This window comes from Oryx dammah, unplaced genomic scaffold, assembly GCF_014754425.2.
Source record: "Oryx dammah isolate SB20612 unplaced genomic scaffold, SCBI_Odam_1.1 HiC_scaffold_11166, whole genome shotgun sequence".
In the NCBI taxonomy this organism is placed as follows: domain Eukaryota; kingdom Metazoa; phylum Chordata; class Mammalia; order Artiodactyla; family Bovidae; genus Oryx; species Oryx dammah.
Genome location: NW_024080559.1, coordinates 1 through 15,863, shown reverse-complemented (window position 1 = coordinate 15,863; position 15,863 = coordinate 1). Strand labels below are relative to the sequence as shown.

Sequence of the window (15,863 nt, the reverse complement as noted above, 5' to 3'; positions counted from 1 at the left end):
GATAACCCTCTATGCGAAACAGCAAAAGAGACACAGATGTATAGAACAGACTTTTAGACTCTGTGGGAGAGGGAGAAGGTGGGATGATTTGAGAGAATGGCATTGAAACATGTATACTATGAGGTAAGAAATGAATCATCAGTCTATGTTGGATACAGGATACAGGATCATCAGTCTATGTTGGATACAGGATACAGGATGCTTGGGGCTGGTGCACGGGGATGGTCCAAAGAGATGATATGGGATGGGAGGTGGGAGGGGGGTTCAGGATTGGGAACTCATGTACACCCATGGCTGATTCATGTCAATGTATGGCAAAACCAATTCAGTATTGTAAAGCAAAATAAAGTAAAAAAAAAAATTAAAAAAAAAAGAAAGTGAAAGAGGAGAGTAAAAAGGTTGGCTTAAAGCTCAACATTTAGAAAACTAAGATCATGGCATCTGGTCCCATTACTTCTTGGGAAATAGATGGGGAAACAGTGGAAACAGTGGCTGACTATTTTGGGGGGCTCCAAAATCACTGCAGATGGTGATTGCAGCCATGAAATTAAAAGACGCTTACTCCTTGCCATGAAAGTTATGACCAACCTAGACAGAATATTGAAAAGCAGAGACATTATTTTGTCAACTAAGGTCCATCTAGTCAAGGCTATGGTTTTTCCAGTAGTCATGTATGGATGTAAGATTTGGAATATAAAGCGCAGAAGAATTGATGCTTTTGAATTGTGTTGGAGAAGACTCTTGAGAGTCCCTTGGACTGCAAAGAGATCCAACCAGTTCATCCTAAAGGAGATCAGTCCTGGGTGTTCATTGGAAGGACTGATGTTGAAGCTGAAACTCCAACACTTTGGCCACCTGATGCAAAGAGCTGACTCATTTGAAAAGACCCTGATGCTGGGAAAGATTGAGGGCAGGAAGAGAAGGGGATAACAGAGGAGAGATGGTTGGATGGCATCACCAAGTCAATGGACATGAGTTTGGGTAGACTCCAGGAGCTGGTGATGGACAGGGAGGCTTAGTGTGCTGTGGTTCATGGGGTTGCAAAGAGTTGGACACGACTGAACGACTGAACTGAACTGAACTGAACTGAACTGACTAAAGGAACCTTTGTCATCAAAGTAATGTCTGTGCTATTAATGTGCGGTCTAGGTTGGTCATTGCTTTTCTTCGAAATAGCAAGCATCTTTTAATTTTATGGCTGCAGTCACCATCTGCAGTGATTTTGGAGCCCGAGACAATAAAGTATCTCACTCTTTCTATTGTTTCCCCATCTATTTGCCATCAAGTGATAGGACCAATGCCATGATCTTAGTTTTCTGAATGCTGAGTTTTAAGTCAGCTTTTTCACTCTCCTCTTTCACTTTCATCAAGAGGCTCTTTAGTTTCTCTTCATTTTCTGCCATAAGGGTGGTGTCATCTGCATATCTGAGGTTACTGATATTTCTCTCGGAAATCTTAATTCCTACTTGTGCTTCATCCAGCCCAGCATTTTGCATGATGTACTCTGCATATAAGTTAAATAAGCATGGTCACAATATACAGCCTTGAGGTACTCCTTTTCCTATTTGGAACCAGTCTGTTGTTCTGTGTTCGGTTCTAACTGTTGCTTCTTGACCTACATACAAATTTCTCAAGAGGCAGGTAAGGTGATCTGGTATTCCCATCTTTGAAGAATTTTCTACAGTTGGTTGTGGTATAATCGATGAAGCAGAAGTAGATGTTTTTCTGGAATTTGCTTGCTTTTTCTATGATCCAACAGATGCTGGCAATTTGATCTCTGGTTCTTCTGCCTTTTCTAAATCCAGCTTGAACATCGGAGACCCACGGTTCATGTACTTTTGAAGCCTGGTTTGGGGAATTTTGAGCATTACCTTCTTAGTGTGTGAGATGAGTGCAATTGTGTGGTAGTTTGAACATTGTTTGGCATGCCCTTACTTGAGATTGGAATGAAAACTGACCTTTTCCAGTCCTGTGGCCACTGCTGAGTTTTCCAAATTTGCTGGCATATTGAGTGCAGCACTTTAACAGCATCATCTCTGAACAGCCTCTGTGCTAAAAAGCCCAGAGTTCCTGTATCACTATGATAGCTCAGTTCACATTGCTGTGTGGCACTATGCCAGGCAATTTACACAAAAGATCAGATTTTAAATTTACATCAGATAATCACTATTACCTCTACTGTTGAGGTTGATGGTTTTGGAGGAGTGGAGGGATTGAGAAGGCAACTTTTTAACTCAAATAGTCATCTTCCGTTGGTAACCCTAAGACACTTAAGAGAAAGAAAAACACCAATACAATATATTAACACATATATATAGAATTTAGAAAGATGATAATGATGACCCTATATGCAAGACAGCAAAAGAGACACAGATGTAAAGAACAGACTTTTGGACTCTGTGGGAGGAGGCAAGGGTGGGATGATTTGTGAGAATAGCACTGAAACATGTATATTATCATATGTGAAATAGATCACCAGTTCAGGTTCGATGCATGAGACAGGGTGCTCAGGGCTGGTGCACTGGGATAACCCTGAGGGATGGGATGGGGAGGGAGGGTCAGGATGGGGAACACATGCACACCCATGGCTGATTCATGTGACTGTATGGCAAAAACCACCACAATATTGTAAAGTAATTAGCCTCCAATTAAAATAAATAAAAGGAAAAAAAGAGTTCTAAAACTAATAAGCAGTTTTCCTCTCAGAACATTTCAGAGGTCTTGGATCACGATAGTTTCTTTCTCTCATGTTAACACCATCATACCAGAAAGACATTGCTAGATTCGTTTTATTGATGGGGAATCTGAAGTTCAGAGAACATAAGAAATATTGCCTGGACAATGTAATTCATGACTTAACACAGAAAAGCCTTGAATTCAGGCTTGTCTGGCTCCAAATTCTGTATCATTTTATTTTGATTCTATGATGTCCTAGAAGGCAAAAAGCATGCTCCTTCGAAATGTGTCTGATAGCTTGCTAGAATCAATCTACAACATAGTTTTGGGGGTGGTCTAAATAATTTTGTCTCAGATGATACAGTAATCTCCTTGGCACTGAGGAGAAATTAAAAGGAAAAAGTAATACAGCAGGAATTGTAACTGAAGTTTCCTAATTGCTCTCTAGATGGCAAGTATTACAAACAAAAATTAACCAAATGACAGGAAAAGAAAAATCAAAGAACAAATTTTATTGGAACTGTTTAAATCAGGTGTTTTCTTTTAAAATTTTGGCTTTTCTCTTTGAAGTGCTGATACAGAGATAGACTGAATTTTAGAAATATTTAGATAATTACATATTTTTCATGTTACAAGCAGCATCAGTTCTGTTACTGTCTTCAAACAGGTATGAAGGTGATTATAAATAATTGAAATAGTCAATACATGTTCATTGACCTCCTGAATTTTTATGTTTCAGGAAACGAAGAACTGAAACACTGATCATGACTCCAGTAAATGAGAGTATCCCCCTGGAGTTCATCCTCTTAGGCTTCTCAGATCGACCATGGCTAGAGTTTCCACTCTTTGTGGTCTTCTTCATTTCTTACATGGTGACTATCTTTGGGAATCTGACCATTATTCTAGTGTCACGCCTGGACTCCAGACTCCAGACTCCCATGTATTTCTTTCTTACCAATCTGTCACTCCTAGATCTTTGCTATACCACAAGTACAGTTCCACAGTTGCTGGTAAATCTGCACAGCGCCAGGAAGGTAATTAGTTATGCTGGCTGTGTGGCCCAGCTGTTCATATTTCTGGCTTTGGGGGCCACCGAATGTGTTCTGCTGCCCGTCATGTCCGTTGATAGGTTTGTAGCTATTAGTCGGCCTTTCCATTACTCAGTCATCAGGCACCAAAGGCGCTGCCTCCAGCTGGCAGCTGCATCCTGGATTACTGGTTTCAGCAACGCAATGTGGTTGTCTGTCCTGACTCTCCAACTGCCACTCTGTGGCCCCTTTGTACTAGATCACTTTCTCTGTGAAGTCCCTGCTCTGCTCAAATTGTCATGTGTTGACACCACAGCGAATGAGGCTGAACTCTTCTTTCTAAGTATGCTATTCCATCTAGTACCCTTTACACTTATTGCTATATCATATGCTTTTATTGCCCGAGCAGTGTTGAGGATCCAATCTGCTGAAGGCAGACAAAAAGCACTTGGAACTTGTGGCTCCCATCTACTTGTGGTGTCACTTTTTTATGGTACAGCCATCTCCATGTACCTGCAACCACCTTCACCCAGCTCCAAGGACCGGGGAAAGATGGTTTCCCTCTTTTATGGAATTGTTGCACCCATGCTGAATCCCCTGATATATACACTTAGAAACAAAGAGGTAAAGGAGGCCTTCAAAAGGTTAGTGGTAAGAGTCTTCTCAATCAGGAAATAAATATTAAAAAGAAAAAATAGGCCCCAAATGGAATCAGTTATACCAAGTCCGTGTAAATGTACAAAGACTTGAACACCTAACATAATTGCCATCTCAATCCACCAAGAATGTAACTTTTACTCAGACAACCTGGAATTATCTGGTTAGCACTAAGGGCAAACTTGTCCGAAACAATGCATTTTTTGCTAATAATTCCCTTTGGGTTTTGGGTGTTTCTTGTTGTCATTTTGCCCCTTTCATGCCTTAAAAATCTTTTTCTTTCTACAGCTAGGCAGAGGCATTTTTTATTTGCTCGGTGGGATGCTACCTGATTCATGAATCATTCACTAAAGCCAACTAGATCTTTAAAATTCATTTGATTGAATTTTGTTATTTAACATGAGGAATATACTGATAAGCTTTGTAAATGTTTAGTGTTTATGCAGCTTACTAACTTCTCTTCAACTTGTCCTTTTTTCGTCATTCCTCAGAGAACTATTTTGATTGTGAAGTGAAAGTCACTCAGTCATGTCCAACTCTTTGCAACCACATACACTATTAGAGTCCATGGAATTCTGTAGGCCAGAATACTGGAGTAGGTAGCCTTTCCCTTCTCCAGGGGATCTTCCCAACCCAGGGATTGAACCCAGGATCTTCCCAACCCAGAAATTGAACCAGGTCTCTCGCATTGCAGGCAGATTCTTTACCAGCTGAGCCACAACTATTTTGATTACCTCCCACAAATAAAAGTTTATTGATGGGAAGTTACATTAGTCTTTTGTTGCCTAAACCTATTTATTGGACAACTATCCAGAATTAGTCTTCCAGTTCACCAGAAACTGCATAATCTCAATATTTTCAACTTTATTTTTATGTTTGTATAAGTTGGTGTAACTTAGACATGACTGATGTGACTTAGCAGCAGCAGCAGACCTTTCTAAGCATATGACAAAAGCAAGCAATCATTTCTCTGGTAATACCATATGCACACACACACCTTTTTTTATATAATTAGAAGAAATTTACCAAAACCCTGAAATATAACAACTTTAAATTTGGATATGAAGTTCACAACCCCAGTTTAAAGTTTTCAATACCACACTCATGTCAACATAATATTAAAAACCACAATGATTTATATTCTAGATTAAAACTAGATGGATGCTATTCCATCTAGTACCCTTTACACTTATTGCTATATCATATGCAATAAGATTTTCCATTCTCTGTGCTTAGTCAGAGTCATGTCTGACTCTGTGACCCTATGGACTGCAGTCTGCCAGGCTCCTTTGCCCATGGGGATTCTCCAGGCAAGAACACTGGAGTGTGTTGCCATGCCCTCCTGTAGGACATCCCTTCCCAACCCAGGGATCAAACCCAGGTCTCCCACATCAGAGGAGGATTCTTTACCATCTGAGCCACCAGGGAAGTCCTTCCATTCTCTACTCTCATGTTTTCCTCCTCATTAGAAACATTCTTTTTTATTTCCTTCATAGATCAAATCCTAGGCATTCATTAATTTTCCTTCCTTGAAATATTTTTCATATTCTCCCTATTTATTAATATTTTCAGTATTCTCATAAACTCCAAAACACAGCCTAGAGATTAAAATAGCACATCTTTAATGATTTCCAATGAATTTTTGTTTCATACACATGTTTCTTTCACAATAGCTTCTTTGCATTTTAGTCTTCTTGAGGGAACATAGTCTGTACCATAAGTATTGGATTACCACACTGTACATCTTACCATATCACCTTTCAGTTCAGTTCAGTTCGGTTCAGATGCTCAGTCCAGATGTTCAAGCTGGTTTTAGAAAAGGCAGAGGAACCAGAGATCAAATTGCCAACATCTGCTGCATCATGGAAAAAGCAAGATAGTTCCAGAAAAACATCTATTTCTGCTTTATTGACTATGCCAAAGCCTTTGACTGTGTGGGTCACAATAAACTGTGGAAAATTCTGAAAGAGATGGGTATACCAGACCACCTGACCTGCCTCTTGAGAAATTTGTATGCAGGTCAGGAAGCAACAGTTAGAACTGGACATGGAACAACAGACTGGTTCCAAGTAGGAAAAGGAGGATGTCAAGGCTGTATATTGTCACCCTGCTTATTTAACTTCTATGCAGAGTATATCATGAGAAACACTTGGCTGGAAGAAGCACAAGCTGGAATCCAGATTGCCGGGAGAAATATCAATAACCTCAGATATGCAGATGACACCACCCTTATGGCAGAAAGTGAAGAGGGATTAAAAAGCCTCTTAATGAAAGTGAAAGAGGAGAGCAAAAAAGTTGGGTTAAAGCTCCACATTCAGAAAATGAATATCATGGCATCTGGTCCCATCATTTCACGGCAAATAGATGGGGAAACAGTGGAAACAATATCAGAGTTTATTTTGGGGGGCTCCAAAATCACTGCAGATGGTGATTGCAGCCATGAAATTAAAAGACACTTACTCCTTTGAAGGAAAGTTATGACCAACCTAGACAGTATATTGAAAAACAGAGATATTACTTTGCCAACAAAGGTCCATCTAGTCAAGGCTATGGTTTTTCCAGTGGTCATGTATGGATGTGAGAGTTGGACTGTGAAGAAAGCTGAGTGCCGAAGAATTGATGCTTTTGAACTGTGGTGTTGGAGAAGACTCTTGAGAGTCCCTTGGACTGCAAGGAGATCCAACCAGTCCATCCTAAGACCAGTCCTGGGTATTCTTTGGAAGGACTGACGCTGAAGCTGAAACTCCAATACTTGGGCCACCTCGTTCGAAGAGTTGACTCATTGGAAAAGACCCTGATGCTCAGAGGGATTGGGGGCAGGAGGAGAAGGGGACGACAGAGGATGAGATGGCTGATGGGATCACCGACTTGATGGACATGAGTTTGAGTGAACTCTGGGAGTTGGTGATGGACAGGGAGGCCTGGCGTGCTGTGATTCATGGGGTCGCAAAGAGTCAGATATCACCTTCATCAAAGTATTGAGGGTTACATGTGCTTACATATCAGTTGGTTCTTTGGATTATTGAGTGATTCATTCACATTATAGGTATTTAATTGTGCTTCTATCTCTTTTTCTCCCATGTTTTCTCCTATAATACATTACACATTTAGAAAATACAATTAAAACATACATTTATTATGTTTCTCCTTAAAACATCACAGTATTATCATGTACTTTTGCCATAGAATAATGCAAATATGAGAAATAAATTGGATATATTAAGTTCTAATTTCCATTCTCTTTCTTATGAGGAATAAGTATCATTAAATGAGTAAATGGAAGCAAAATGCTAATAGATTACATTGTATACATGAGTACTTTCCTCATTGAAGGTAAATTCACTGCTAAAGGTTCAAATAACTAATTTATCAAATATGCAGATGCAAATGTGCATTTCAGCATCAAAGTCAGTGAAATTTGATGAATTCTGAGAATATAGAAGAAAAATAAAATTGAAATAGCTTTTAATTTTTCTTAATGAAGGATTAATTGATTCAGCAATTTCATATGTTAGGTTTGATTTTATACTGGTAGAAAATGATCTACAGGCAAATTCTATAACTAAGTTATTTTTAGTTACTTTGTGATTATTAAAAATATAACAAATATATTCATTTAGAATAAGGTCTAATTTTACTAATTGTAAATGTAAGCTAATTTTGTTTATTTATTTGCAATTCTGAGAACTTTATTTTCCTAATCCAAGTAATTTTTTTTGCCTACAATGCAGGAAAACCGAGTTCAATCCTTGGGTTTGGAAGTTCCCTGGAGGAGGGCATGGCAACCCATTCCAGTATTCCTGCCTAGAGAATTTCAATGGATAGAGGAGCCTGGCAGGCTGCAGTCCATGAGGTCGCAGAGTCGGACAGGACTTAGCAACTAAGCACAGCAGCACATTCTGAATGTTGCTTTCTTTAAATTGTAGTGATGAATATATAATGTTATATTTGTGATTTTAACCATATTTGAGTGTACAGTTCAGGGGCATTAAACACAATCATATTTTGTGCAACCTTCACCACCATCCATCTCCAGAATATTTTTCATTTTTCTAAACTAAAACTCTGTGCCTATTAAACAATAAATACCTATTTTCCCTTCAAACCTCCATTCTACTTTTTGTCTCTATGATTTTGATTACTCTAGGTGCCTAATAGAAGTGGAATTATAAAGTATTTGTGTATTTTTGTGACTGACATTTCATTTAGCATAATGTCTTCAAGATCCATCTATCTTGTAGCATGTAAGGAATCCCTTCCTTTTTAAAAACTGAATATCATTTAGTTGTATGAATATACCACATTTTGTTTGGTCATTCATCTTTCAAAAGAGACTTGTTTGCTTTCACCTTTTGGCTGTTGTGAATAATACTGCCTTGAACATGGGTGTACAAATATCTGTTTGAGACCCCACTTTCAGTGGGGTATACTTCTAGAAGTAGAATTAATGGATCATATGGAAATTCTACTTTTAAATTTTGAAGAACTGCTTGCTGGATCATGTGGAAATTCTATCTTTAATTTTTTGAAGAACTGCTTTACTGATTTCCATAGTGACTGCACCATTTTACATTCCATCAGCAGTGTACAAAGGTTCTAATTTTTCTACATGCTCACCTACATATCTCATTTTTATAGAGATGTCAGATTGATATAGTATAGAAATGTTTTGAATATAAATATAATCTTTCCTGCAGTCTAAAATTTGAGAAGGTTTTTCATGATATACTTTTATAACATTAGGAAAATTATAATAGAGTTCTATTTGTTCATGTCTAATTTAAGTTGGTTAATAGAACAACATTCCTTAAGAAGAGAAGTTTATTATAATAGGATATAAATATTAATTCTGTTAATATACAGTTATAAATAACCTGAGAAGAAGGCAAAGAAGGCAGCCTTATTAGGTTCATAGATGACACAATGGGAAAGAAATTGCACATGATATAGGAGACATATATTTAAATTTAAATATAAATCTAATTATAAGAGTAATCAAGAATGTTAAATCTACAGGATGAGATGGAACATTGATACAAAAGCCTTTACTGCATGTTATTAAAACATTCAACAGGATAGTAGAAATTATAGTTCTAGACGTGATTTCCCTAAGAATACAATTGAGGACATATATTCATTGTATCAAACATAAATAAATGAATTCAGTTCAATCCTTATAATAAATATGTGTACGTGCTCAGTCATGTCTGACTGTTTGTGACCCCATGGACTGGAGCCCGTCAGGCTTCTCTGTCCATGAGATTTTTCTGGCAAAAATGCTGGAGTGGGTTGCCATTTCCTTCTTCAGGGGATCTTCCCCACCCCTCGATGGAACTGGTATCTCCTGTGTCTCCTGCATTATAGGCCGATTCTTTATCCGTGAGCCACTGGGGAAGTATCATAAGTATATCTATCCTTATAATCAGGCTTCCCTGGTGGCTCGGGGCAAAGAATCTGCCTGCAAAGCTGTCAGGGATCAAACCTGGGTCGGGAAGATCCCCTAGAGAAGGAAATGGCAGCCCACTCCAGTATTCATGAGTAGGAAATCCCGTGGACAGAGGAGCCGGGTGGCCTGCAGTCCATGGGGTGGCAGTGTTGGAGGTGACTTAGTGACTAAACAATAACATCCTTATAATTCTGTCTAAGGAGTTTTTGTAACAAAATTATATGCATGATAACCATTTCCACTGAGGATCAGAGGAACAGAGTGAGGAATAGAAATGTGCAACCACATGGAATTCTCCAGGCTAGAATACTGGAGTGGGTAGTCTTTCCCTTCTCCAGGGGATCTTCCCAACCCAGGGATTGAACCTAGGTCTCCCACATTGCAGGCAGATTCTTTACCAGCTGAGCCACAAGGGAAGCCCAACAGAAATGGCAGATACATTTAAACATATGGGAAAATGTCACATGGACGAGTTAGACTTGATCTGTATATTTGTTCTTTGATTTTTATCAAAGAACTGTAGCCTGCTCTTAGAGTTATTAAATACTAATTTATTTTTCTTTCTGCAGACATGCAAAGATAAGCTCAATGCCTTTAAAACAGAGACATCTCCAAAATTTATATCATTCCTGGCATTTAGCTAAAAGTCTAGGAACTCCATGTAACTGGGCAGCAATCTCTCTATACGGATCCTCTTGGTCTAGAGATATACAATGAAAGACATCTTCTTCTTGCTCCCTCCCCCTTCAACATACACTTAATATTTATTGATGGAAATAGTCAAGTGAAGAAAGTGTAATAAGGAAGATAAAGTGACAAGTTTGGTCAAATGCTTTTGGTAGGAGAGATAAGATCAAGCTTGAAATTCAGCATTGTATTTGGCAAACTGGAGGCAATTTGTGACACTAACAAAAGCTGTTTTTGTATAGTGGTGGAGTCAAATTCCAGACTAGTCTAGGTTAAAAAAGAATAGAAGAAATAGAATTACTTTATTTCCTTTATAAAGAACTAACAATTTTATTTTTTGGCTGCACTGCATGGCATGTGGGATCTTCCCTGACCAGGAATAGAATCTGTGGCCCCTGCAGTGGAAGGGAGTCTTAACCACCCGACTGCCAGGGAAGTTCAAAAGAATTTACTTCTGAGAAATTTTTCTGTGAAGGAGAATGATTACTAGAAACACACCTGGTGGGGTAGTGAGGCCCGGAAAGGTTTGAAGTTTTTTGTTTTGTTTTGTTTGTTCATTTAAGATGTTAGAATTAATGGTATATTTGTTTTCTCCTGGGAAGGATGAAATAAGAGAATTTGATGACATAATAGAAATATGGGTAAATTTCTGGAGTTACACCCTTGAATAGGTGAGGTAGAACAGAGTATAAAGAACAAATGAAAGGACTGGCTCTGTTAAGTAAAAAGTTAGTAAACAAAAACATCAGTTAAATAGAATCTGGACATCAGAAGAGGGAGCACTCACACCTTCCCACACTTTGCATTGTTAGCAGAGCCCAGTAGAAGAAGAAAGATTCCTCTTCTTTACCGGCAAAGACTCAGCTAATGAAAAGCCATGAACTCTTTTTATCCACCACCCTAATTTCCTTTTCCTCTCTAGAGTATTAGCTTTCCCATGCTGTATGGGGACTTGAACGTGGGTTGGTAGACTAGCAGACCCTGAACTGCAATTTTCCATTGATTTCAGATAAATCCAACTTTGTTGGAGAAATATCTAGCAGTCCATTTGCTTCAGGAAAATATCTTGTTGACCCAAACAGGGACCAGGAAAGATTCTGAAGGTTCCAGGACTGGTGGATAAAAAGATGAGGTATGCACAGTTAAGATAATTGTCACTCCCTGCTTTTTTCAGGGACCCCAGAGTTTGAAGTTATATCTTTCTTCTGGATTTGAAATTGGCCTTTCTTTTTTCTTTTTATTCCTTTCTTTCTTTCTTTTTTCCTCTCTCTTTCTTGTTTGAAGCTTTTAGGCTATAATTGGGATCTATTTAAAGATTTTGTCTTTTTGGTTAAGGCCCTGTTCCTCATGCAAGTACTCTTTTGGCACTTTGGCCTGATTTGGGGATCAGACCTCTTCACTGACACTGGCTAGCCTTCAGCCCAGTCATTCAAGGACAGGGACTGCTTCTCCTGAAGCCAGCTAGCTTTCAATGCATTCCTTCAGGAATAAGGGTTGTTTCTCTGAAATGGTGCTGTGTTTTTCAGCCTTTCACCTATTCTTTTTTTTTTTTTTGACCACTCATCATGTGAGATCAGAATCTTAACCACTGGACTTCCAGGGAAGTCCCCCACCTATCCTTTGGGGGCAGGGGTGGGGGGGTGGGGAGGGAAAGCCTTATCCATGGTTCCTCTGGAACTCAGCTGCATTCTTAATTCTGGCTGTGATTGGCTTGCAAGCTGTTTGAATTGAGCCATTTGTGCTGTAAGCTGTTTAAGTTGTTTGAAAATTATTCTCCACTCTAGAGGAAATGAGATCCCAGTTAAGTTTCTTGAAAGCACACCTCCTACAGGCACTCAACAACACAGAGACAACTTTACACATGGACATCACCAGATGGTCAGCACTGAAATCAGATTGAATATAATCAAAGATTATATTGCAGCCAAAGATGGAGAAGCTCTCTACAGTCAGCAAAAACAAGACTGGGAGCTGACTGTGGCTCAGATCATGAACTCCTTATTGCCAAATTCTGACTTAAATTGAAGAAAGTAGGGAAAATCACTAGACCATTTAGGTATGACCTAAATCAAATCCCTTATGATTATACAGTGGAAGTGGCAAATAGATTCAAGGGATTAGATCAGATAGAGTGCCTGAATAACTATGGACAGAGGTTCGTGACATTGTACAGGAGACAAGGATCAAGACCATCCCCAAGAAAAAGAAATGCAAAAAGGCAAAATGGTTGTCTGAGAAGGCCTTACAAATAGCTGAGAAGAGAAGAGATGTTAAAGGTAAAGAAGAAAAGGAAAGATATATCCATATGAATGCAGAGTTCCAAAGAATAGCAAGGAGATATAAGACAGCCTTCCTCAGCAATCAGTGCAAAGAAATAGAGGAAAACAATAGGATGGAAAAGACTAGAGATCTCTTCAAGAAAATTAGAGATACCAAGGGAATATTTCATGCAAAGACATGCACAATAAAGGACAGAAACGGTATGGACCTAATACAAGCAGAAGATATTAAGAAAGGGTGGCAAGAATACACAGAAGGACTATACAAAAAAGATCTTCATGATCCAGATAACCATGATGGTGTGATCACTCACCTAGAGCCAGACATCCTGGAATGCAAAATCTAGTAGGCTTGAGGAAGCATCACTATGAACAAAGCTAGTGGAGGTGATGGAATTCCAGTTGAGCTGTGTCAAATCCTAAAAGATGATGTGTGAAAGTGCTGCATTCAATATGCCAGCAAATCTGGAAAATTCAGCAGAGGTTACAGGACTGGAAAAGGTTAGTTTTCATTCCAATCCTAAAGAAAGGCAATGCCAAAGAATGTTCAAACTACCGCACAATTGCACTCGTCTCACATGCTAGCAAAATAATGCTCAAAATTTCCCAAGCCAGGCTTCAACAGTATGTGAACTAAGAACTTCCAGGTATTCAAGCTGGATTTAGAAAAGGCAGAATAACCAGAAATCAAATTGCCAACATCTGTTAGATTATCGAAAAAGCAAGAGAGTTCCAGAAATCCATCTATTTCTGCTTTATTGACTATACCAAAGCCTTTGACTGTGTGGATCACCACAAACTGTGGAAAATTCTTCAAGAGATGGGAATACCAGACCACCCTACCTACCTCCTGAGAAATCTGTATGCAGGTCAAGAAACAACAGTTAGAACTGGATATGGAACAACAGACTGGTTCCAAATTGGGAAAAGAGTACATCAAGGCTGTATATTGTCACCCTGCTTATTTAACTTTTATGCAGAGTACATTACACAAAATGCTGGGCTGGATGAAGCACAAGCTGGAATCAAGATTTCTTGGAAATATATCAATAACCTCAGATATGCAGGTGACACTACCCTTATGGCAGAAAGCGAAGAATAACTGAAGAGCCTCTTGATGAAAGTGAAAGAGGAAAATGAAAATGAAGTGAAGTGAAAATCACTCAGTTGTGTCCGCTCTTTGTGACCCCATGGACTATACAGTCCATGGAATTCTCCAGGCCAGAATACTGGAGCGGGTAGCTTTTCTCTTCTCCAGGGGATCTTCCCAACCCAGGGATCGAACCCAGGACTCCCGCATTGAAGATGGATTCTTAAAAGCTGGCTTAAAACTCAACATTCAAAAAACTAATATCATGGGATCCGGTCCCATCACTTTATGGCAAACAGATGGAGAAACAAAGGAAACAGTGAGAAACTTTATTTTCTTGGGCTCCAAAATCACTTGCAGCTGGTGACTGTAGCCATTAAATTAAAAGACACCTGCTCCTTGGAAGAAAAGCTATGACAAATCTGGGCAGCATTTAAAAAGCAGAGACAATGCTTTGCTGACAAAGGTCTGTCTAGTCAAGGCTATGATTTTTCCAGTAGTCATGCATGGATATGAGAGTTGGATTATAAAGGAAGCTGAGTGCCAAAGAACTGATGCTTTTGAACTGTGATGTTGGAGAAGACTCTTGAGAGTCCCTTGGACTACAAGGCGATCCAACCAGTCAATCCAAAAGGAAATCAGTCCTGCATATTCATGGGAAGGGCTGATGCTGAAGCTGAAACTCCAGTACTTTGGCCACCTTATTCAAAGAACTGACACATTGGAAAAGACACTGATGCTGGGAAAGATTGAAGGTGGGAGGAGAAGGGAGTGACAGAGGATGAGATGGTTGGATGGCATCACCAACTCAATGGATTTGAGTTTGACCAAGCTCTGGGAGTTGGTAATGGACAGGAAAGTCTGGCATGCCTCAGTCCATGGGGTCACAGAGTCAGACAAGACTGAGTGACTGAACTGAATGGAACAGGCACTCTGACCTAACTGTGGTCTTTCCTTCTGCACATTTGTAACTAAACAGACAGACATGACCAAAGGCAATTTGGAATATCAATGGTCATTATGCGGGACTTTTGAAATCCCTAAACTTAGTTTCCTCCAAACTGAATTGGCTACGATACCACAGTAAATTTCCAGAACTGAATGGAATAGTTATTTTAATTGATATATTGAGGCTTCCCTCAAATCTGTAGTCTAAAATTGCCTCTTTGCAAAATAGGATTTTAAAATTAACGAAGGCAAAGAAATTATTAAGGAAAAGTAAAATGGCTAAGGCAGGCTCAGGCTCTCTTTGCCTGGCTTCTTTGTCTCAGGCTCCACTTCTCGCATCATTATCTTCCTTCCCTTCTACGATACCTGTGCCTTCATTATATCCTCAAGTCCCCTACAGTAATTCTCTCACCAAAACTTCCCCTTTTTTCTGAAACTCTCTCCACTCCCCTTTCCTCTGAATTATCAGAACCTGTCCCTTTAAACATAAGCCTTCTGAGGATCCAGAAGCTAAACAGTTTCCTATATTTCCAGGACTAAAGCTCAACTTTGAGCTGACGTCAAGGATTTTTCCAAAGAAACCAAATATTCTCACAGATTTGCTGAGGAATTTAATAAAGTCGTTCAAATCTATCTATCTGAGTTCTCTGATTTAGTATCAGCTAGTTTTTATGCAGTGAAGGCCAGGCCCAGCATTGAATGAAAACTCACTAATTGGGAAAATTCCAAAAGGTTTCTAGAATTACAACTGGGAGACCAGTCCACTAAATTATACACTCAGGCTTGGGCAAATGCTAGGCAGCTTCATCAAATGATTGGCTTTTTCAATTTTGTTGATGGGAGCAGGCTTGCACACAAAAATCTGATGAACCTGGTTATGAGTATTACAATGGACTTCATATTGTTTTTAATGAAAATTCCGATATTCCTTCAGATGTTTATTCTGCTCAGGTAGCTCTTAACTCTATGTTTATTAATAGGCTGAATTGGGACTTTCCCGTCTTTTCAAAAGGGGACCAGGATAGAATAAGAAACTATGTCCAATCCAGATT

General features: G+C 39.1%; 1 protein-coding gene across 1 annotated transcript; it reads left to right on the top strand.

Annotated features, from left to right (window-relative positions):
* The first annotated feature begins 3,440 nt into the window (after positions 1 to 3,440).
* LOC120860733 (olfactory receptor 2B6-like) lies at positions 3,441 to 4,382 on the top strand. Its single transcript, XM_040236476.1, has one exon. The coding sequence runs from the start codon at positions 3,441 to 3,443 to the stop codon at positions 4,380 to 4,382; it is 942 nt and encodes a 313-aa protein (XP_040092410.1).
* The last annotated feature ends 11,481 nt before the right edge of the window (positions 4,383 to 15,863 follow it).

What these genes read in the sequence shown, in the direction of transcription:
- LOC120860733 (XM_040236476.1), top strand. Translation starts at nt 3,441, where the DNA reads ATGACTCCAGTAAATGAGAGTATCCCCCTGGAGTTCATCCTCTTAGGC.